This window comes from Mucor velutinosus (assembly GCF_035048745.1).
Source record: "Mucor velutinosus strain NIH1002 chromosome Unknown tig00001561, whole genome shotgun sequence".
Taxonomy (NCBI): domain Eukaryota; kingdom Fungi; phylum Mucoromycota; class Mucoromycetes; order Mucorales; family Mucoraceae; genus Mucor; species Mucor velutinosus.
The window spans coordinates 773363-796066 of record NW_027041903.1 but is presented as its reverse complement, the minus strand read 5'-3'; the positions used below and the strand labels follow the sequence as shown (position 1 = coordinate 796066).

At 40.4% G+C, this 22704-nt stretch overlaps 10 protein-coding genes across 10 annotated transcripts; 5 read left to right on the top strand and 5 right to left on the bottom strand.

Moving 5' to 3' along the window:
* Window positions 1-396: 396 nt before the first annotated feature.
* Window positions 397-705, bottom strand: ATC70_008410 (uncharacterized protein; the record flags this gene model as incomplete). Its single annotated transcript, XM_064827659.1, has 1 exon — window positions 397-705. One exon carries the CDS (start codon window positions 703-705, stop codon window positions 397-399), a length of 309 nt encoding a protein of 102 aa, XP_064686943.1.
* An 807-nt stretch (window positions 706-1512) lies between these two features.
* Window positions 1513-3192, bottom strand: MYO2_3 (Myosin type-2 heavy chain 1; the record flags this gene model as incomplete). The annotated part of the gene is made up of 4 exons (XM_064827658.1): window positions 1513-1733; window positions 1793-2383; window positions 2450-2560; window positions 2631-3192. The coding sequence occupies 4 exons, from the start codon at window positions 3190-3192 to the stop codon at window positions 1513-1515; spliced, it is 1485 nt and encodes a 494-aa protein (XP_064686942.1).
* Window positions 3193-5365: 2173 nt separating this feature from the next.
* Window positions 5366-6413, bottom strand: ATC70_008408 (uncharacterized protein; the record flags this gene model as incomplete). Its single annotated transcript, XM_064827657.1, has 3 exons — window positions 5366-5662; window positions 5725-5784; window positions 5844-6413. 3 exons carry the CDS (start codon window positions 6411-6413, stop codon window positions 5366-5368), a joined length of 927 nt encoding a protein of 308 aa, XP_064686941.1.
* A 283-nt stretch (window positions 6414-6696) lies between these two features.
* ATC70_008407 (uncharacterized protein) lies at window positions 6697-8878 on the top strand (the record flags this gene model as incomplete). Its single annotated transcript, XM_064827656.1, has 6 exons — window positions 6697-6779; window positions 6837-6996; window positions 7081-7688; window positions 7763-8604; window positions 8664-8770; window positions 8822-8878. 6 exons carry the CDS (start codon window positions 6697-6699, stop codon window positions 8876-8878), a joined length of 1857 nt encoding a protein of 618 aa, XP_064686940.1.
* A 177-nt stretch (window positions 8879-9055) lies between these two features.
* Window positions 9056-10462, bottom strand: CYR1_3 (cysteinyl-tRNA synthetase; the record flags this gene model as incomplete). Its single annotated transcript, XM_064827655.1, has 10 exons — window positions 9056-9174; window positions 9227-9301; window positions 9354-9437; window positions 9494-9529; window positions 9585-9639; window positions 9700-9981; window positions 10044-10111; window positions 10163-10220; window positions 10279-10322; window positions 10384-10462. 10 exons carry the CDS (start codon window positions 10460-10462, stop codon window positions 9056-9058), a joined length of 900 nt encoding a protein of 299 aa, XP_064686939.1.
* Window positions 10463-10725: 263 nt separating this feature from the next.
* ATC70_008405 (uncharacterized protein) lies at window positions 10726-13687 on the top strand (the record flags this gene model as incomplete). Its single annotated transcript, XM_064827654.1, has 11 exons — window positions 10726-10886; window positions 10942-11039; window positions 11100-11418; window positions 11496-11613; window positions 11678-11796; window positions 11861-12041; window positions 12101-12470; window positions 12528-12791; window positions 12847-12976; window positions 13036-13132; window positions 13202-13687. 11 exons carry the CDS (start codon window positions 10726-10728, stop codon window positions 13685-13687), a joined length of 2343 nt encoding a protein of 780 aa, XP_064686938.1.
* Window positions 13688-15155: 1468 nt separating this feature from the next.
* On the top strand, window positions 15156-17454 carry ATC70_008404 (uncharacterized protein; the record flags this gene model as incomplete). The annotated part of the gene is made up of 4 exons (XM_064827653.1): window positions 15156-15436; window positions 15505-15568; window positions 15626-15748; window positions 15826-17454. 4 exons carry the CDS (start codon window positions 15156-15158, stop codon window positions 17452-17454), a joined length of 2097 nt encoding a protein of 698 aa, XP_064686937.1.
* A 297-nt stretch (window positions 17455-17751) lies between these two features.
* Window positions 17752-18455, top strand: IDH1_3 (isocitrate dehydrogenase (NAD(+)) idh1; the record flags this gene model as incomplete). Its single annotated transcript, XM_064827652.1, has 5 exons — window positions 17752-17894; window positions 17963-17979; window positions 18046-18169; window positions 18224-18329; window positions 18384-18455. 5 exons carry the CDS (start codon window positions 17752-17754, stop codon window positions 18453-18455), a joined length of 462 nt encoding a protein of 153 aa, XP_064686936.1.
* Window positions 18456-19098: 643 nt separating this feature from the next.
* On the top strand, window positions 19099-20723 carry ATC70_008402 (uncharacterized protein; the record flags this gene model as incomplete). Its single annotated transcript, XM_064827651.1, has 7 exons — window positions 19099-19141; window positions 19208-19249; window positions 19318-19450; window positions 19511-19524; window positions 19579-19734; window positions 19795-20642; window positions 20694-20723. The coding sequence occupies 7 exons, from the start codon at window positions 19099-19101 to the stop codon at window positions 20721-20723; spliced, it is 1266 nt and encodes a 421-aa protein (XP_064686935.1).
* Window positions 20724-21532: 809 nt separating this feature from the next.
* MDL1 (ATP-binding cassette permease mdl1) lies at window positions 21533-22521 on the bottom strand (the record flags this gene model as incomplete). The annotated part of the gene is made up of 4 exons (XM_064827650.1): window positions 21533-21770; window positions 21828-22112; window positions 22175-22363; window positions 22415-22521. The coding sequence occupies 4 exons, from the start codon at window positions 22519-22521 to the stop codon at window positions 21533-21535; spliced, it is 819 nt and encodes a 272-aa protein (XP_064686934.1).
* Between the last annotated feature and the right edge of the window lie 183 nt (window positions 22522-22704).

Sequence of the window (22704 nt, the reverse complement as noted above, 5' to 3'; positions counted from 1 at the left end):
TTTCAAATTCATTAAAAAAAGAGAACATGAAAGCAGTGAAGTAAAGAAAACAAGGTCTCCAAGAACGATCATTTCGTCCTCTCATTGCCATATACAATAACATGGTCTCCTCAAGAGGGTTTTGCTCAATCAGAGCAGCATCAACCTTTTTAAAGATGAGCAACCAGTCTCCAACCTTGTCGCAGAAGTCCATTCCAAGATAGCGCTTGTTGTAGTTGCTCATGTTTAGCTCCGTTTGGTGGCGAAAGCGAAGCGTGTAAAATGCAAAGCACATTCGGAAGATCTGCATCTCGGAAATGGGCGGCTGCTTACTCTTGGTGCGCTTCAATTTGAAATCATTGATTGCTGCCAACAAAGCTTGCCAGATGTTCTCCTGATCACCTTTAAAATCGTTGACTATCTGGTTGCCTCATCACGCAATTTGTTTCTTCTTTTGTTGTCGTTTTTCTTGTCTTGCTGCTTTCTTTTCTTTTCTTCTTGAATTTCTTCCTCAATTATTTGTTGCTTCTTCTGCCCAATTTCCTCGGCAGTAGGGTGAACAACAATTGCTTCAGGAGCTACTGTCAGGGCTGCAGCATTAGCGGCTTTGGGCTTACTGCCTGCCCGGTAACCGGTTTTCTTGCGTTTTGGGGATGCTGCAGTGGTAGTATCTGATGTAATATCTAGTTGGAGAGCAGCTGATCTGTTGCGTGTTGTGGGTGGCATAGTATTTATGTGGTGAAAAGTGAGCTGTATTAACTGAAGTTGTTTCGTTAAGAGAGATTCAAACGTTTAACAGTCGTCAACAGTTGGGGTCCCTCTAGATGTGGGAGATGCTATGACCTACAATCACTACATGAAATGGATATAACTAAGCATTAAGGTCTTTGATAAGTGGTTTGAACAATTGCAATCGAAGTAAAATATGATGCTCCATGGTAACCATTATAGATTGCAGTATATAACAAGAGTATGGCATTCAAATTCATAGGCCCATGGCAAAAGATACTCCATGCCTATGGTACCTTGCTCTATACTTATGGCACTATATACTCCATACCTATGGCACCCTGCTCCATACTTACGGCACTTTATACTCCATACCTATGGTACCCTGCTCTATACTTATAGCACTTTATACTCCATACCTATGGTACCCTGCTCCATACTTATAGCACTTTATACTCTATACCTATGGAACCGAGTGCCATACTTACGGCATGTTGTCTCGTAGGGAACTGCGAATTTGCTCGTGTCTCTATCGTGCCAATATGAATGCTTGAATCATATCTTGTCATTGCTCTACGTTGCCCGCGATATTTGTTTTTGTAGCTCGAGTTTCTTTATCATCTGTGCAATCCTTGACTGAAAAAAGGAAGGTAAAGGTCAAAGATCCAACACAATGCTACTTGGTGTATGTGATATTAAAATAAAAACAAATATTTACTGAACTTTTGGAAGAATATTATTTCAATTATCATTTTCGTCCCCTTGAGCGTTGCTCTTATCTTCATCACTGTCATCATCATCAGCTCACAGCTTTTCAAAATAGATGGTTCTGTCCTTAAAGCCCTGAAGCAATGTATCCATCGAATTGTCGCCGTCATAGACATCGAAGGACGTCTTCCCGTCACGAACAGGAGGAACAATGCCAGTGGGCCATCCAACCATCTTCACGCCCAAACTACGCATCTTCGCGTCATTGAACAAAGACAGCCAAGGAACACATTTGTATTGTCTTCTGCTAACTTCATCTATCCTCAATAAGATTAGCAATCCTATTTATTTAAAGATTATATACTATCACACTTACTGAAGGCTGCAGAGACTGCAATCTGCAAACTTTTCTTCATGTCCGTCTTGGTTCGCTTTCTTACTGGCTCATGACCAGTGGCAGGAGAGGTGATAACAGCGGCATGGGATGTGATAGCAGCAGAGTGAGCAGATGGGCCGCGTAGCTTTGCTGGGATCGGCAATTGCTTAGAGTTGGGAGCGCAATCTGGCACTCTGGAGGCGCTGTTGATGTCCTCTTCATCTTCATCATCGTCACCACTACAATAGCTACGATCATTGTCGTCTCCATTGTCACTCTCATCATAACTGCTGAAAACGCCTTCGGAATCAGCCTCAGCATTTTGATTATCCTCGTTCTCATCGTTCGTGTCAGTATCAGTACCAATGTCATTACCAACAACGTCAACAAAAGCGACATTGACAGCATCAACATCCACATCAGATTCAACAAGAGGAGTCACCTCAGCCTCATCGGCCTCAGCATAACTGTCATCCTGGTCACCAAAAGCCGGCAAATCGATAACCGCAGGCACTGCGGCAGGCAAGACAGGATAATGCAATTGCTTGCGTTTTCTTGTCTGTCTATGAGGAGCGGGAGCAGCCCTTTGTGCTTTAAAAATCGGTTATCAGAAATGATGAGTTTTGCTGTGCCAAATGCATTTTCCAAATCATTTACCTTCAGTAAAACGCACTACAGAGTTGCCCAACACCATTCTTCTCAAACAGCTTACGATTGAGAATGTTGAGAGTTTAGCATTGACAGTATTGACGCATTTCGTTGTCATAGCTATGAATCAATGTGCAATCAATTTTTTTAGACTCTACATTGTACCAGCAAGACGTACAAGAGTACTTACCTGAATTACTATACAAGCCTGGAGGATACAATTCCTCATGCAAAGTATCAGTGTACGTTATCAAAAAAGCATGGGTGTTGTAGTTGGTCATCAAATACTTCAGATTGTTGTTCATTTTCTTCATATCATCTTCAAATTGCTCGCTTCTAGCAAGCAAAGAAGGAATTTCAGCATTGTTTGTGGCGGCTGCAACTGACTCCAACCGCCTTCTTTCATTCTCTCCAAGCACGCGGTACTCGGCTGAAGTCAGTGCGGACAGCTCGCCAAAGGACAATCTCTCCTCCTTAGGCCTAAGCTTGTTCTTGGCAGCCATCTCTGCCATAAATACCGACCATTCAGTGGCTGGAGAGCCTTTCAACATCTCTATCTTGCCGTGGAATTCGTCCAGCTTGTCAATGAACAAGTTGCCACAGACGAATCGGCGAACCTTGTCTTCTGAAAGCCTGTGGCTGTTGTCATCACTGTTCACGAAATCGTCAACCAATTTGTTGACATTGCGGAAGAGCTCTTTTAATGAGCTAGTGGTCTCTTGAGCAGTGGGCAAGTATTCAGGCAATGACATTTTAGTTAATAAAATTAGGAAGAAGGAAGTTTGAATTGCGTTTCATTGGCTCTATTAAATGATCTTTACTGCGTTCTGATACGAATGTTTACAATTGTTCGTCACATTAAATCTAAGGTTTACGGTTCCCCTGATTGAGAATAAAGACTGACGATTGATGACACTGGATTAATTCCACAGGTTGGATCCAATTAAGCAACATCAAAACATATATTCTGCTTATTCATATCATATATGGAAAAAAATTGGTACAGGCCATCACTAATGAAACCACATCCACTGGAAGATCTCATCAATGCTTGCATTTCAAATATCCTAGACACTGATTTATATCAGTGGGACGACATCGCCCCTCACTTGACAATTCATAATGGTCAAATGATGAAGATTCGCGATAATGACATGACTTAATCATAGCTAACTATATATTGCACTGTCCTGAGTATTCTGCCTGAATAATGCGAAAACTCTCGAATCTAATCTTCTTCCATTTGATACAGTCGATCATATTATAAAATTTACATCCCCAAACTAAACCTTTGAAAATCAATATTACCTCGCTATGATTATCAAACAAGGCCAATATATAATCCAGATGGCAGAGCATTAGTCTTACAGCATACAACGCTAAAAGAATCATACAATACTTATCAAAATGTTGTTTGAAAATTGAGTAAATCGTTGGTTCTTCATACGCGCCTTTTTCGTGCCATATTTATGAATTATAAAGAATGGGAGTAAAAGGTATACTAAGCCCCAGGAACTGAGACGTTATTCTAGACCTAATCATAGCATTGTAGAGAGAACAGTGATCTATTCCTGTCGTTAATTTAGAGCCTGTGTAATCTATCCATACATTTTGCAATCTAATAATAAACCTCTCCACAGCCAAATGCTCAAGCTGGATATGAATCATCCTACGCGCAGCAGCGTGTTCCCACCAAAAGACGTTATAACGTATTTTTAGTATGAGGAGCCAACAAACGTAATATGTACAGCAAGTAAAGGCTTTCATTTTGATTATCAGGCTTGCTACGTTATCAAGTGTTGATACCACGTAGACAGACGTTCTTTTAATGGGCTTTTTGGCGGTTTTTACCGCAATGATCGAATCAAGGAAGCGCATGTAGAGGGAGCATTTTGGCCAGAAATCGCAAATAGTGGGCTACAGAATATGAGAGATTTTTATTTTTTATTTTTTTATTTTATTTTTTTTATTTTATTTTATTTTTTTTCCTACTCCAAAGGGAGGCTCGATGTTTTGACGGTAAATTTATATAAAAAAATTTACAAATTTACTGGTTAAAACAACGACAGTGTTGTTTCACATAGGTCAAAATTAAGAGGGGTAGGTACATGGTTTTCATCGAAAACCAAACGATCGCGTTTTTGACCCATAAAATGAAGACTTCTGCTATAGCATATATTAAATCAAAATGTTTCTCTCGATCCAAGGTAATCCTTAAAGTTGCTTTTGAGGCCTTAATATATTACATCTCGACATTTTGGCCAAACACCTTATTTCATATCTTTTGAAACTGCTCAATAGGTTCATTCAAAACATTTATGTTACTTTGCACCAATGAACGCGCCTTGAAAAGTAATCATAGAAAGCTTAAAGGAGCATGGGATGATCATCATTATATATATAGTCGGACTTAGCAAAATGTCTCAATCAAGTCGAAAATCGTCAAAATCTGTCCAATCTTGCTATGATAAGAGATGGCGTTTCAATTGGTATTGGCTGGCTCCTGGCTAAATGCCTTTCTATCGAAGATAATCGATGCTTATATAATGCCAATTAGAGGGCAATTACGAACTGAAAAGTAACACAACTTTGACAAACTGATTTATATTGTACCGCAAATTTAAGCCCCTGGTTGATTTTGACCGTTGCAACATTTCTCCAAATGGGAGTTTTGATGCAAAAAGCAAATTGTTTACACTGCTGCTTTCATTGCACTTGTTGCCAAAAATATAACACGGAATTGGCTCGCACACTTTTTTCGCTGCATTCTTTTTTTGTTATTATTTTATACAAATTGAATTTTTTTTTTTGCGTAATTGAGATGAATTAGCTGTAAGCATAAACGGAGAATACAAAAGATAGTTGATATGATAATGAATAGTACAATTGTAAATAGAGATGTTGGGTTAAGAGACATTGCAACAATTACTTTCGTCTCTTGGCACCACAGCAAGCACCCCAAACATCCCAAACCACAGCAAAGATATAGGCAGCAAAAGCCAAGAAACCCCAAAAGATACTCACATTGTAAAAGTTACAGAATTTGCCACCGTCTGTACATTTAAATTTAACCGCTTCGACAATGACACCAATACCCCATAATACAGCAAACAACAAATCAATAGCAAACATGATAGGTCGGTTCATCTTGGGCGTCTTTGTCATACGTCGATAACAGTAAAAGAGGACATGATAAATGGAGTATATAATAGAGAGAATTGCCTGCAGGTAATAGCTATTAGCATCGACACATACTAAAGCGCACTGATCGCTGATCAACTAACCACAGCAAACAAATAATAGAAACAAGCAGGCGTATAAAAGGGAACATCTTCGCCAGAATACTGTTTTAACAATTTAGCATTTGCCAACAAAAACCACTATATTCTTCCATCACACTTACGGGTCGAGCGCCAGCTGCAAAACCTAAATGTCCAATACTTGTTAACAAAATGCCGAAACGGAACCAGAAACGCCACTTATTAGGAGTATGGTATGTCTCTCCATTCCAAGGATCTGGTTCTGCTGATGAGACAGTTGTGGCGCTTGGCTTAGCATTGGAAGGTGTAGGTGAATTTTGAGGATATCCAGCGGCACCGCCTGCTTGCAATGTTTGATTGCCGTAAGGTGTTCCAGTGTATCTATAAGCGTCATTGTTGCCCGGTAATGATTGATTTCCACCATAGGGAGATTGAGGAGGAGGCCCATTTTGCGCTGTGTCGTATGGAGATTGGGCAGGATGTGCTTGTGGAGGAGGAGGAGAACTATAAGCATTTGTATCGTACTGAGTCTTGTTGGATTCATCGCCCCAAGCATTGTTGTAGCCTGTAGTACTGAAGCCAGGCATAGCGTTATTGCTGTTGTAGGCATTACCGTAAGCTGGTTCGTCGTCGTAGGCATTACCAAAGCGTGGCCCGCTTGTGTTTTGCTGGCTGCCTGATTGCCAAGGGTTCTGATCGAATGGATTTGACATATTTTGTGTAACAAATATTTAATATAAAGCGAAAGAGGAAAGAGAGAAGGAAAAGCCGAAAAATGGATAGCAATTCCTGCTTTAAAATGTTGAGTCGCGGAGGTCACGCACTATATCATCATCACTCATATCATCATCCAACATGAAAGCATGGATTACTCCGAAGAAACCTTTTCTTGCTCAAACCACACGGCAGGTTTTAGATTGAACGTGGTAAAACAAAAAAAAGAAAGAAAATCTGTTTCTCTTCTCTTTTTCTCTACTCGCCTAATTTACTGTCAAGATGGTTGTGAATGCGTTTATGCTCCAAAAGAAATATCCCAATTTCCAAGTCAATGATATCAATGCATTGATTGACAAATTCGAGTAGGTTTTTCTTCAACTTTGCTTGGTTTATGAGCTTTGCTTACATTGCGTAAATAGAGAGTGCGATTTGGATACAGATGGCTTGCTAGATCAGCGCGAAATTCAACAGGCTTGCAAAGACACTGGCTACAGCGACAATTATGACGAAATTAGAGCCAACTTGAAGCAGGTGACTACAAGTGCTACTGGCAAGATTGATGTAGAAGAATTCATTGACGTGAGTATTGTCGGGGGGAGAGGGGTTTTTACTGGCATTGTCCACCTACCGGAGATACTAAATTCACGTCAAACATCTGTGTAGCTTGCAAACAGGCTAAAGGAGGGTCGCAACAAGGGCGCTTTTGATGTTCACCAGCACAAGATTCGTGTCCAAGGCGCCAACAGTGATGCTACCCATACCATCAATGAGGATGAGCGCACTGAATTCACTCGCCATATCAACAGCGTCATGGAAATGGACCCCGACGTCGGTTATCGCTTGCCTATCCCCACCAACACAATGCAATTGTTTGACGAATGCCGTGATGGCCTTATCTTGTGTAAACTGATCAACGATGCTGTGCCAGACACTATTGATGAACGTGTTCTCAATGTGAAAAAGAAGATGAACAACTTTCAAATGGTGGAAAATAACAATATTGTCATCAACTCGGCAAAGGCCATTGGCTGCTCCGTAGTCAACATTGGTTCTCAAGACATTATTGAAGGCAAAGAGTATTTGATCTTGGGTCTTATTTGGCAGATTATCAAGCGAGGTCTGCTGAACAAAATTACTATTCAGCAACATCCTGAGTTATATCGCTTATTGGAGCAAGATGAAACGTTGGAGGAATTTTTAAAATTGCCTCCCGATGTCATCTTGTTGAGGTGGTTCAACTATCATTTGAAGGCTGCTGGCTGGGAGAGAAGGTAGTGTGTGTGTGTGTGTGTGTGTGTGTGTTGTGGTCTCATATTCAAAGGACGCTTACTGACAGAGTATACAGAGTCAACAATTTTAGTAAAGATGTGTGCGACGGTGAAAACTACACCATCTTGTTGAACCAGATTAAGCCTAATGAATGTTCTCGTGCCCCTCTGCAAGAGCAAGATGTCATGAAACGTGCTGAAATGGTACTCCAGAATGCAGAAGCCATTGGCTGTCGCAAGTATCTCACTCCCAAGGCAATGGTGAGTGGCAACCCCAAGCTCAACTTGGCCTTTGTCGCCCACTTGTTCAATACACATCCTGGTCTTGAGCCTTTGACAGAAGAGGAAGCTCCCGAAGTGGAACCATTCGATGCTGAAGGTGAACGTGAAGCTCGTATGTTTACATTGTGGTTGAACAGTTTGAACGTGGAACCTGGTGTATACAATCTCTACGAAGACCTGAAGGACGGTTTGATCTTGTTACAAGCTTTTGATAAGGTGCAACCAGGACTCGTTCAATGGCGTATGGTCAGTAACAAGCAGCCCTTGTCTCGATTCAAGCAGTTGGAGAATTGTAATTATGCTGTGCGTCTCGGGCAAGAGAATGGCTTCTCCCTGGTAGGTATTCAGGGTGCTGACATTGTCGATGAGCAAAAGACATTGACGTTGGGCCTTGTTTGGCAAATGATGCGCGAGAATATCGTTCGTACCTTGCAGTCTCTGAGTGAAGGTGGTAGAGCAGTTACTGATATGGACATGGTAAAGTGGGCTAATGAAACTGCTCAGAAAGGTGGAAAGCAGAGTAAGATGAATTCTTTCAGAGATCCATCTCTTCGTACTGGTGTATTTTTCTTGGATGTGCTCAATGGCATAAAACCCGGCATTGTGGATGCCTCTCATGCCACCGCTGGCAATACAGGTAAGCTTTCCTGAGGAATGGTTTTATTGTGCAATTACTCATTTGTCTCTGTATCTCAGACGAGGACGCTTTCAACAATGCTCGTTTGGCTATCTCTATTGCCCGTAAGTTGGGTGCTACTATTTTCCTTGTGCCAGAGGACATTGTGGAAGTCAGATCAAAGATGGTAGGCATCGTAAGCAATAATATGCGTCATAAAACTAACCAAATTGTACAGAATTTGACCTTTGTTGGCAGTTTGATGGTTGTTGATCGCCAAATGAAGAGAGCTTAAACATCCAAGCAAAGCTTTCAATGAAGTTACACTCTATTTAACATTATTCGATACGTTAATAAATAATAAGCATACATGAAGCAAAATTCTGGTGGATTATTGGGGGAAAGAGCTACGAGAAATTCGTCTACGTATCCTACTTATTGTTGAGCTCTGTTCAGAACCATCAATTTGTATTTATTTCTCTATGGGATCGAGATTCTCAGAAAACCAGGTAGCGAATTTGACACAGTTGGTATCAATGCCGCTTTCTTGCAAACGTTTGCTTGACAAGTGAGAGTTTTCAGGTCTTGAAACTACTGCAGTGTTAAAGATAGCTCTACAGACATTTTCTTTTTGAATATTTACCTGCGGCGGCTTTATCCACAGTATCTTGAGGAGTGAGATGATCAATAGGAGTATTCAAAATCTTGCCAAAGATTTCTATTACAAACTATTAACTCGATGCCTACTATTCCACTCATCTCCAACATACCACACACTTGGTACTTTGTGATACTCTCTTCACCTGAGAAATGATAAATGCCCCTGATATCCTTGTGATTTTCAACCTTGGCAACTAAAATGCGCTAAATAGCCAGGTTCAGGTTATACAGATGTCGAACATATCCTTACCAGCTAAATCCTTAAGCACTCGACCAACATCCTCAACTGAACTAGGTATAAGTACAGAATCTATTAGAGTTGTAATGTGATATTTACTTACCATTGGTAGGGTAACGGCTTGCCACGTTATCAACAGTTACTTTTTTATCGTGGTTCTACAGATGAGCAGATTAATTAAAATCATGCGATGTAGACTTTTACAATGAAACAAATACCAGAACAACGTCAATCAAGACATTGATTGCAGACTCAGCGTTGTATTCGGTGCTTCCGTATAAAATGGGTACACGAAGAATCACGGCCTCGGGGTACACACTCTTGATAGCCTCCTCACCGTCCAATTTAGTTTGGCCGTAGAAGTTCAAGGGGTTAGGTTTATCTCCAACCTCATAAGGAGGAGCGGTACCGTCAAACACATAATCTGTACTTATGTAAATTAGCATGACGCCATTGTCTTTGCAGATCTTGCCGAGATTTCTAGGGGTCTCCACGTTCAACTGTGTTTGTATGTGGCTATCAGACATGTGTAGGTCTTGAGATCATACACAGATACACTTACGTGCAATACAGCATCTTGATCTCTTTCAGCGACATCAGGGCGACGCTCAGCAGCACAATGAACCAACACTAATCCGAGAAATGTTGGTTTTTATTAGATAAAGTCGTGAATACACTTACCATCCGGCTTCTGCTCCTGTAAAAAGTGCTCAACTGCCTTTGCGTCTGTCAAATCCAACTAATACATACAATTTAGTCAGCAAAATTCTAATGATAGTACAATACATATAAATCACTTTGATTAAATCGCCTTTTGAGCGAGAGAATGCGGTGCCAACCACTATTGAGAGCAACGCAATTTCAGAACTACTATGGCTGTCAAGATTTGACTCGCAACGTACCTTGGCAGCCAGCGTCTTTGAATTGCCTGAGAGCGGCTCTACCCAACAAACCAGATGCACCAGTGATAACAGCCTTCATTTCAGTAAAAAAAAGATGAGTGATAATGATGAAAGAACTAGAACTCGAATACAGAGAAATGACATGATGTCCCGAATGACGCTTATTCAAAATTATCTTGGTGTTTTTCAATTTGGTAGGTTTGCATACACACATCAAATTTGGGCGGCTGTTTCTAGTTCGCTCATCAGTTCCGTTGTGGGCTATAAATTCCTTCCTTTTTCTTTTTCCTTTTCCTTTTTGCTCTTCTTTCTCTCTTTCTTATAAAAAGAATACAATTCAGCATGGAGGCAACGTTAAATCACTCTAAAGAAAATCAGCCCATTACAACTCCTGTTGATAGTTTGTCGTCAGTAAAGACAAATTTCAATGCCATCCAAGACTGGGACCATGATGTGGAAACCATTCCTCGCCTCCAAGTTGTCGATGAACAGCAGAAATTCACGTAAAGCAGTTTTAACAATTGATAGAGTGTATAAACATAACATTTGAATTGCTAGTGAACAACTCCCCGATTACATGAAGACATGGGGTTTAGCAGATGCCGGCTTTAAATATGATGTTGTAGCCGTCTTTGGCTCTCAAAGTACCGGCAAAAGTAAGTAGCTTTCGATGCAATCACACAAACAGCCTGCTCATACCATACTACACCTAATAGGTACTTTATTAAACAGACTTTTTGGTACTTCATTTGTTGAAATGGATGAAACCCAACGTCAACAGACCACAAAAGGTATCTGGCTGTCTCGTGGCAGAGGCATGCATGTTCTTGTGATGGATGTCGAAGGCACAGATGGCCGTGAAAGAGGTGAAGATCAAGACTTTGAGCGCAAATCAGCACTGTTTTCTATGGCAACGAGTGAGGTCATTATTATCAATCTATGGGAACATCAAGTTGGTCTTTATCAAGGTGCAAATATGGGTCTTTTGAAAACTGTATTTGAAGTCAACCTGCAACTGTTTCAAAATCAAAAGAGGTAATGATAGCTCATTTGTGGCAAACACGTGTGTGTGTCATTGTATTCATCATACCATTTTTCATTCTGTGTTATAGTAAGGAAAAGACGTTGCTTCTGATAGTCATTCGAGACTTTGTTGGTGCAACACCATTGGAAAATTTGGCAAAGACATTAAAAGCGGATTTGGAAAAGATATGGGAGAGCTTGTCAAAGGTAATGAATGAAATGGGGAGATGGAGATTGTACTCAGTGTGCTGATCAAAGCGTTGTTTGATAGCCTGAAGGTCTCGAGAACTGCAAAATTACAGACTATTTCGACTTTATGTTTACTGGCTTGCCTCATAAAATTTTGCTGCCTGAAAAGTTCGATGAGGAAGTGAAGAAGTTGCGCTCAAGGTGAGAAATGACAATTTTTTGTTGGGGGTAACCAATGCATTGACTCCTGTATCTATCAAATCAGATTTAATGATCCTGAGAATCCTGATTTTGTCTTCCGTCCGGAGTACCATAAGCGTATTCCTGCAGATGGTTACAATATGTATGCATCCAGTATTTGGGATAAGGTGCTTACCAACAAAGATCTGGATCTGCCCACTCAACAAGAATTATTGGCTCAATACAGATGTGATGAAATCTCCAATGTAAAGTAGCGATACCACCTAGCAGATGCATTACTCGTTTGCTAATTCAGTTCGTGTAGGCTGCTTTCGAAGTATTCAAAGAACAAATCGCTCCATTCAAATCACCCATTCTCGAAAAGAATCAAATCATCCCTGAATTGGGCGAAAAGATGAAGGCAATGAGAGAGGAAGCAATGCAGACGTTTGACAAGAGTGCATCTCGTTACAACCAAGGCGTTTATCAGAAGAAGAGATCAGAGATGCTTGCCAAGTTGAATACTCAGTTGGGCGTATACTTTGTTGGTCAACTGAATAATTTGCATAAAAAGGCCATCACCAATTTCGACGAAAATCTGCAAAAGCAATTAAAGACACCTGGATACAACTTTGCAGAAGCTGTTTCCTCTTGTAAAAAGGAAGCTAGCGATATGTTTTTGAATGGAGCTAAAGGTAGCATAGACATGATATCAAGTACGACGATTTTTTTATTGAACTCTACTGTTATAGCCATCATTCTATCTGATACAGATTGGTCCTACACTCATGAGGAGGAACTCTTGAACGAGGACTTTACCGAAATATCATCCAGAGCTCGAGTAGAAGAATTCAAAAAGATGAACAAGGCGCTTGAAAAGCAGATTGAGTCTGAACTTGCCGATCCTGTCGCCCTCGAATTGAATCGCCCTAAGAGTGACATGTGGCACAAGATCATCGAAACTTACAAAACTACAGTCTCTGACGGTGAAAAGCTGCTAGCTAAGAAAGCCAAGAGTAAGTCAAGGAAGATCTTCAAAGCAAAACACCAACTGACACCATGCATTGCTAGGTTTTGACTCCTCTGAAGAAGAGATAGCCAAATCCACTACCGATCTCAAAAGACAAACATGGGTTGTTCTCCGTAAAAAAGTGGACGAAGAATTGGCTGACAATTTGTTGTTATTAAAACTTCGTAACAGGTACGTCAAACTCATCAATTAAGTTTGACCAAGGTGGCACTAATAGTTTGCTGTGATAGATTTGAAGAAAAGTTCCGTTATGACGACAAGGGACTTCCTAAGGTGTGGAAACCTGAAGACGACATTGACTCTTACTTTAAAAAGGCTAGAGATGAGGTAATTTCCACTCGACCATTTACTAGTGCTTCAAACTGATGATTAACAAACTGTGTTTTCTTTATTTAGACGTTGTTGTTGGTCAAGATATTCTCCAAGGTCGACTTGAGCTTGGATGAAGATTTCGAGATTGAATCCACCGATGATTTCGACTTTAAGCAATCACTCACAGTTTTGGGAGAGGCCAAACAGATCGATATCACCAACAGGTTCAAGCGTGAGTCGGATGCATTTTACTTGGAAGCCAAGCGTTCCGTAGTAGCAACAACCGCCAAGGTCCCATCCTGGGTTATCATCATGATGATTGCGCTTGGTTGGAATGAATTCATGACCATCCTTAAAAGCCCGATTTACCTTGTGCTTTTCATCCTCTGTGTCAGTGTTGGTTATGTTGTCTACGCTCTCAACTTGTGGGGACCTGCTGAAAGAATCATCACAACTGTTGCGAATGAAGTCACTAAAATGGCAAAAACTCGTCTTGCAGAGACCATCAATACCACTGGCCACGGAAATCAGCAGTATGAATTATCTGATATCAAGGACAAGCACGATTAGAAGAAAAGCGAGAAAAATACATTATGTAAATACAGAAATGACAATCATCCAAATATATAAATATTAAACACATGCAAAATACTTAACTATTGTGTGGAACGTTTTGCTGTCAGATCGATGACTCGATTATGCTTTAATCCAAAAATATGAGGGAGGCATATGAAGGTCTACAACCCCCTGTTTAAAGATACATTTTAGATTGATTTGACCTATAAAAAAGCAATTGGAATGCCCATCCAAATTTTATCGAGCATTCAACGATTGACTGCTACGTATCGAATGAATTTCCAAATATGGTCAAACATGCAGGAACGGAAAAATTTATGCAGGGTCTATTGAAACACCGAAAGACTTTTTTTTTCAATACAGTGGAGAGTGCTTTTCTCACTTCAATGCAAGGTAGAGGGTAAACCACATGCCTTTAAAGCAACTTTTTAAAGCACAACAACTAGATTGAACTGAAGATCATGAAACAAATGTATTACATATGGTAAATGGTAAATTACTCTGTAAAGTAGCATTTAGCCGCATGTGCAATTTCTTTCACCTTTTGGCTTTCTAGATGATTAATACTCTTTCTGACATGAGAGGTAACTATGTGGAATATTTGCATAATAGTGGGAAGCTCCCTCGGAAAGAACAGAAGGGGGTTTTGCCCAAATACAAGAATACATGAACAAAAGGAGGCTGGAGAAAGGGAAAACTATTCTTCAATCAATTTATTGGACTGATTTTAGTGCGACCATTGAAACTTTTGATTGCCATTGATTGGAACATTCAGAGCTTCCCCACATTTAATGGAACAACAGGTACAAGACAAACTTTGAAGAATATACCATTATTTGGGTCTGGTGATACAGTATTATTCAATCTATTGTAATCTGATCTCAAGCTTTATGTATGTGCACGGTTTCAGAAAAAAAAAATGATACGACAAATATTTGTGACAAACATGAATACCAATTATTAATCAGATTCTTTCTGTTGATAATCAACATTTTTCAACTATTGAATGCGGGGCAGCATCTTAATGTCATCAAGTCATTCCGGTTATTATTTCGGTGGCTGCATTACAGGGTCACCCAGTTGATATCCTTGTTGAATCGTTGTAGCCGAGAGTATTTTCGATTGGAATACGATATTGATTGGCTGCAATCTCCAAAATTATATATCAGCCCATTTATACGAACAAAAAGAAAAAAGTCAAAGTTAAAGATGTCTCCCATGTGAAATTATACAGAGTTGTCAACGGAAAGATTGCCATCTAAAGGGCGGAGTAGCATACAAATGCTGCTGACAAAAAGCAAAATTGAAATTTGTGTGAAAATTAAATATAACAGACGGTGTTTGATCGCAATTCTGTTTAGTCAGTTCAATTAAGTGATTCGTATATAAACCCTACCCCGCCTTTTTCGTATTGTTTGAAGTTTTTTATTTTGTTTTCTCCAAAATTCTACAAAAAAAAAAAATGACCTTTGATAACAACGTTGCTACCAAGTTTCCTAAGCTTGCGCCCAAGGGCCCTTCTGGTGAACTCTTTTTGGCTAACGAAAGAGCAAAGGGCACTTTTGACGTCAATGAGCTCGCTAAATTCATGTACACTGAAGAGTGGTTGCAAAAGATGCACAAGGTACTCGAAGTGATGGAGTCCGAACCTGCTTTTGATAAAACCAACCGCTATTATATGAGCCGCAAAGACAAAATCTCCTCTTCCTTATGGAAAGATAAGCGTCTTATAGAGGTTGCAAAGTAAGTAACACCGCTGTTCATTTGATGCCTTGCTCCGATGATGAATGTACTCATGGGTTCAATTTTAGGGAGCAAAACTGGGATGAAACAGATACTCAAATTGCCAACTTTTTGTTTGATCAATCCAGTCCTGTAAGTAAACTACTGGATTGACAGCACCTGTCAGTTACTCAAGCTGATGTTCAATAGTTTACCCTTCATTACAACATGTTTATTCCCACTTTGAGAAATCAAACCACTGATGAACAAAAGAAACTCTTCTTGGAACCTGCATTGAAGCACCGTATCATTGGTTGTTATGCCCAAACTGAGGTAAAGTATACTATAAAAGCAAATTAAGGGAGGGAGATCGAGTATTAAATGATGCCATTCTGGTGTTTATTACATAGCTTGGTCATGGATCCAATGTTCAGGGCCTTGAAACCACTGCCACTTACATTCCTGAAACCAACGAATTCGAACTTCATTCTCCTACCTTGACTTCTGCCAAGTGGTGGATTGGTGGTCTTGGTAAGGCTGCCAACCATGCTATTGTCATGGCTCGTTTGATTACAGACGGTAAGGATTTGGGGCCTCATCCCTTCTGTGTCCAAATTCGTAGCTTAGAAGATCACACTCCTCTTCCTGGTATCACTGTGGGCGATATTGGACCCAAGTTTGGTTTCAACACTGTTGACAATGGTTTCATCATGTTTGATCATTACCGTATTCCTCATGTCGCCTTCTTGGCCAAGTATTCTCAAGTCAAGGCTGGCACTGGTGAATACTCCAAGCCTCCTAATGCCAAGTTGTCTTACGGCACCATGGTCTTTGTTCGTGCCAACATTGTGTTGGGCGTCCGCTACGCTCTTGCCAAGGCTACCACCATTGCCATTCGTTATTCCGCTGTTCGTCAACAATTTGTCGATGCTGCCAACCCTAGAAAGTGGGATAACAAGGTCATTGAGACACCTGTTCTCGACTATACCATGCAACAATACCGCCTTTTGCCTGCTGTCGCTGCTGCCTACGCTTGTTTCTTCACTGGCCGTGAAATGATGCGTCTTTACAACTTGAATCAAGAAGCTATGCAACAAGGCAACTATTCCCTCTTGGCCGATCTCCACGCCAGTTCCTCTGGTCTCAAGAGTTTGACTACCACCATGGCCATTGATGCTATTGAGGATTGCAGACGTGCCTGTGGTGGTCATGGCTACAGTATGTTCTCTGGTTTGGGTCAATTCTATCAAGATTATCTCCCCAATGTCACTTGGGAAGGCGATAATTACATCCTTACTCAACAAACTGCTCGTTACTTGCTCAAGACTTTCCGTAATGTTGTTGCTGGCAAGGCTGAGCCCTCTGAATACAACCAAACTATCACCTACTTGACTCAGTTCTTGGAGAACCCCAAGGCCAAGTGTCCCGCTACAAAGCCTGAAGACTTCTTGAACCCTGAAATGATTCTGTCTGCTTTTGGTTTCCGCGCTGCTTTTGGCATCGCTCAAGTTGCTGAGCAAATTGATCGTCATGGCCGTTCTTGGAACTCCATGTTGGTTGAAATCAGTCGTATTTCCAAGGCTCACAGTCAGTTCATGTTGATCCGTAACTTTATTGTTACTCTCCAAAACGACGAACAACTGACCAAGCCCGAAAACCGCTCCATGGTCAAGGTCCTTCGTTTGCTTGCTTCTCTCTTTGCCCTTCACACTATGGAGAAGGAGCTGTCTGAATTCCTTGTCTCTGGATATTTGAGCGCTGATCAATCCGCCATGTTGAAGGAACAAGTGATTGCCCTTTTGGAACAGATCCGCCCTGAGGCTGTTTCCTTAGTCGATGCTTTTGCTTTGCCTGATTACTTTTTACACTCTGCTTTGGGTCGTTATGACGGCAAGGTCTATGAGTCTATGACTGAAATGGCTGAAAGAGAGCCATTGAACCACACTTTGGTTGTTGATGGTTACGATGAGTGTATCAAGCCCTTCGTGGTCAAGGGAACAAAGAAATTGGAAGGCTCCACTCAACCTGCCAAGCTGTAAATACTACCATATAATTTATTTGATTCTGTACTTTATCCTGCATCTATTACCTATAGATAATACGCATCCTTGTCCCTCCCTCTTTTATACACATCATTAACATGAAAAATACCTTAAAATTATAGACATTTTATATTTATGCAATTTGCAGTTGTGTACGTGCCTCAAAGAAGTAGCAACAAGTGTGAGAGACTCACATGCTTGAAACTCAGAGATGTGATCATAACATTCACTGTAATGCACTTTTGCTTCCTTCTTCTTTCTCGAATAATACAGTTACTACACTAGTTAAGCACTATGCCAAAGAATAACGCTCTCATCTCTGACCTCGTTTTGCCTGAAATTGAGCGTCAATTGGCGCAGGATGACTCTCTTTGGCCCAATGTTAAAGGTTTATTCATCATCACTGTTACGAAAAGAAGAAAGCCAGCAGCAATATGGTATGAATCATCTTGACCATTCAAATGAAGAAATTGACAATCTTGAAATCTTGTAATTATGCGTAAAGGTATTTGCTTTTGCAAGGTAATCAGAGCTAAAATCACGCGTCCAAAGCACCTTTTTCCACTCGATCTAAGCTGTAAAATATAGGAAATGAGATTCAGCCTGTAATTACTTCAGACAAGGCAAAGGCTCAAGAATCTGCAAAGGGAAAAGTAAAGAAGGTCAAGATTCAGGTGGAGGATCATGATCTCTTGAACTTTATTACAGGAGGGTAACTTTCTTCTTTGCCCAAAAGCATTTGGTTCTTGCTAAAAAGAATCCATAGTTTAACTGGCGTCAAGGCCTATATGGCTGGAAGAATCAAGGTTCGCGGAGATCTTGTTCTCGCACAAAGACTGGAAGAAGTTTTCGAGAGAGCAGGTGGAAGAGATGTAAGTTTGGAGCACAAGCCATCGAGCTGCAACTAATCTTTTTTGTGTACGAAGCGCGCACTGGAATTCCTCAAAAACAACGAAGATTTGATGGCCTTGGCTAATAGTAAATCCAACAGATTGTAAAGACGTCTATCGTAAGGCTTTGCCTTGTGTTGTAGTTCTAACTACTACAAAATAAATGAATTGCCTCTATCGTTTGTAATAAAATTTGACATCAATGCAAGAAATGGTCAATAAATGCTTGAGTCATAGTGTGAAAGTTCTTCAGCTCTGAACTAAAATGCATTTACATTACAAGGCAATATACAATGGACAACGCAAGTAATGGAGAAGCTTGAGTCAAGTCGTTCGTGCAGTAATCTACTAATGGAGCACTTCAATCGCTTGAATTTCTTAATGTCATGTTACTGCTGTGTAAATCCTGGCTTTGCATTGCACCAATCCACGCAAAGAAAATCATGCAAAATGTTGTTTCACAGCGTATTATATATAAGCATATAAAGATATTGTCATTGACGACGATTTATACTCTACAACTCTTCAATACGTCTCATGTAGAGAACGAATTACTGGTACGAAGAAACCAAGATCCTCCTGACTACAATCAACAGAAACCCTGAAGCCATCTTCAAATGACACAATTCAATGATGTTAATCTACTTCAAAGTCAGGTGAAATGCAACATGAAAAAAAAAAAAATCTTGGATACAATGATACCCAACACTTTTTTCTTCTACTTCTTTTTTCCTAACTATCAACATCTGCTATGGGTATCACCATAAATTCTCCACTTCCTTCGAGCTTGGCTTGTAAGTAAATCAATTGCTTTGTCATTTATAAAGCGTCACCCTGTTCTCATGCATCTGCTCATTTAGCCGAATGTCGAAAAGCAGCTCGTATATTAAACAGTTTTACAGGTAAACTTGGAGCTATCACTAAACACAATCATCAAGACAATCTGAACAATTGCTTGGCGGTATAATAGATAACGGAAAGGGCGTAGATTTTATTATCCCTCCTCATATTCTCAGTGATGCAAAAGGCTTGGCAATCTTTACTGTGCTGAAGGCTGGATTCTTATTCTCGGGTCGAGCAGGCTCAGGTTTAGTCATCGCTAGGTAACGAGCCTCCAACTTAATTGTCTGTATGCATCTTCTCATATAACTCTGTCTCTTTAGATTGCCCGATGGAAGTAGGTTGTTATATTTAGACTATGATTAAGTAATTGACTTGAGCATGATATCAGATTGGTCGGCACCTTCTGCGATTATAACAGGCGGAATGGGTTTTGGAGGTCAAGTGGGTGCGGAACTTACGGATTTCATCATGGTATTGAATACAACATCTGCTGTAAAGACATTCATGCATCATGGTTCAATCACTCTGGGTGGAAATATTTCAGGTAAATGGATAAACATTGTTAATATAACATGCTTGTGCTGATTGAATCCGATAAAAAAAGTTGCTGCTGGACCTGTCGGTAGAAATGCTGAGGCATCAGGAACCGCATCCATCAAAAACGTATCTGCCGTTTATTCATACAGCAAAACTCGAGGTCTCTTTGCAGGCGTTTCATTAGAAGGCTCTGTGATCCTTGAACGTTTCGACGCAAACAAGAAATTATACGGTGGCAAGGTGAAAACTCGAGACTTATTGAATGGAACGATCCCTCCACCTCCAGCAGCAGATACACTTTATTGCGCACTTGAGCTCAAATCTGGCCATCGGGGAGGTGGAAGCTTCGGGCATATGAATAATTACGATAGTTCTTATAGATCAGATGGTCGCTACAGCAGTTCTGATCGCAATTATGACGGCAACACTGACCCCTATAATCGATATGATGACACACCAAGCGACAGAAGATCAAACAACACTAGCTATGACAATATGGACTCACCCAATCGCACTTTATTATTTAATCGTGCAGCTGTTCATAATTTAGCTAAATCTGGAGGAGGTGGTAGTGGTGATGGATTAAGCTCCAGCATTAGAAGCAATGATCCTGGCAACAGAGCGAGAGGAAGCAGTATTCCATCTTGGAAGAATGACAGCAACTACGATTATGACCTTCCAAGACAAATTGCAGCAGCACCATCTCCAAACCTCACGAGTTATGACAATGCTAACAGTCGGGCCTTGGTCTTGACTAATGACAATGAAGATTCTCGTGCTCGTGCCTTGTTCAACTTTGCAGGCGAACAGGATGGCGATTTAGTGTTTCACAAAGGAGACATCATCACCATTGTCAAAAAATCAAATACTCAAAATGACTGGTGGACTGGAAGAATAGGTGGCCGTCAGGGCATTGTAGGTATCATTAAAGAAGGGCGAGAACATATTAACTCATATATCTCGTAGTTCCCTGCCAATTTTGTCGAGCCATTGTAATTTCATCAAAGCTGTTTAATACTGTACATTACTTTCTAATACAATAAACTACTATTTTACTAATGATGTCGTTCAGTATATATCGTCTTGTTTGGCCTATCCAAAAGAATTTCGTTTGAAATTCAAGTTACTGTTATTTCATTCTCATAATTGTTACATTGAATGCTATCAAACAATTTACATATCAATTGAACAGATATTATAGCACGAAACCGATTCAATGGATACATTTTAATGTACAAAATGCTAGATTCTTGCCCCATTCTTAAATACTTCCACAAAGCCTTGTATAAAATTACTTTTATATGTCATTAAGAGGAGACAGCCATAAGCCGAAACACCATAGTTCAATGTTGGTGCTTGGTTTTACTTATTTCTGCTTACATACTAGCCTATGCAAGGGGCCGATATCACATTTAGATGTGAATACTGTGCTAGCCGGATCATATTTGTGTTGCACAAAATCGGTTTTATCGAATTACTTGCCATTTTTAGGGCTAAATGCTGATAAGAATGTTACCTCTAAATGATTGCAGTCCTGGGAACTTTCACATTTTCATATGAAAAACCAGAAACGCAAAAAATGTCATTCTAAAAGAGTTCGACAATGTTGAAAATGAGCTCATTCAATGTTACTTTGGTTCCCCACATCCTCATGATTTTCAACAAAACAATTCATCGTTTATAAGAAAAGAACGCTTTATTAACTCTTGTTTCATGTTTTTTCAGAAAAAAAAAGGAGGGGTAAAAGAATAAATAGTTGTATTATAGCAAATGAATAGATGAATGTTGTGATTTCTTGTGCTTCTTTACATCTTTGATCTCTTTGCGACACCTAGCTCTATTAACTTGAGGAAAGCAGCAGCAAAGTCGTCAAAGAACTTTTGTTGGTCCTTAGCATAGAGCTCAACATATTGACGGAAGGGTTCCTCCAAAAGTGCCATATCAGTGGGCAACATCATAATCTCTCCTTCATCTTCGTCAACGAATTGCTTGGGACCATCCCACTTCTTTTCAACCCATGTAACATTGAGCAAAAGCTTGTAGCTATACAGTAAAAGACATGAGTTGATATGATCAAACGAGCAATCTCACGATACTTACAATTGGTTAGAGAAACGAGTGGGATTATAAGTCCAAGGACCATCGAAACCAGAGCGATCAGCATGGCAACGACCAACAGTGTGAGCACCAATCAAAGCAACAGTTTCTTGCACAGTGAAGCCCATGCGAGAGACAAAGACATCAAGCACATGGTCCTTTCCGAGAGCAGCATCAGGAAGACGACCAAGAGGAGGGCAGTCGGTCTCATTACCCTTATCGCGACGACCACCAGTCCATTCAATGTGAGGACCACCCATTTGCTCAACTGCAACACATCCAGCAAGACTATTAATTGATGTTGGATGAATATCATAAAAACCCTATGAATTTCCGATTCTACCACTTACGTCCACAAATCAGCATATGAGATCCATGTGTGCTTGGCCTTGATAGGTTCAAGGAAGTGTCTGGCATGTTCTAAACCAGCATTGGCAGGATCCTCTGCTTCAGCTTTATAACGCATGGTAGCGCCATCACTGCCGCCATCCTTGTGGTTCTTATCATAGGTACCACTGGCATGCCAAGCTAAGCGAAGACTGTGAAATGAATTAGACATTGAGAGATCACAGCAAACAAGGTTGACTTACACAACAGGAGCAAATGATCCATCATCATATTCTTCATTGGGGAATGCCTTGGCAATGTCTTCTCTCACTTCAGTGTATTTATCGGGAGAGGCTTGGGATGTAGACATTTAAGTTATTGAGAGTGAGGGGGGAGGGGATGTTTTATCTAATGAAAATGAGAATAGAAAGAAGAAAAAGAAGAGGAGGGAGTGGAGAAAGAGAACCAATATAACGATGGATGGGATCATTGGCCCGGTCACTGCGCAAAACCGAGTAATTTTGACATACAGCGGCTCATATGGTTACTGCAG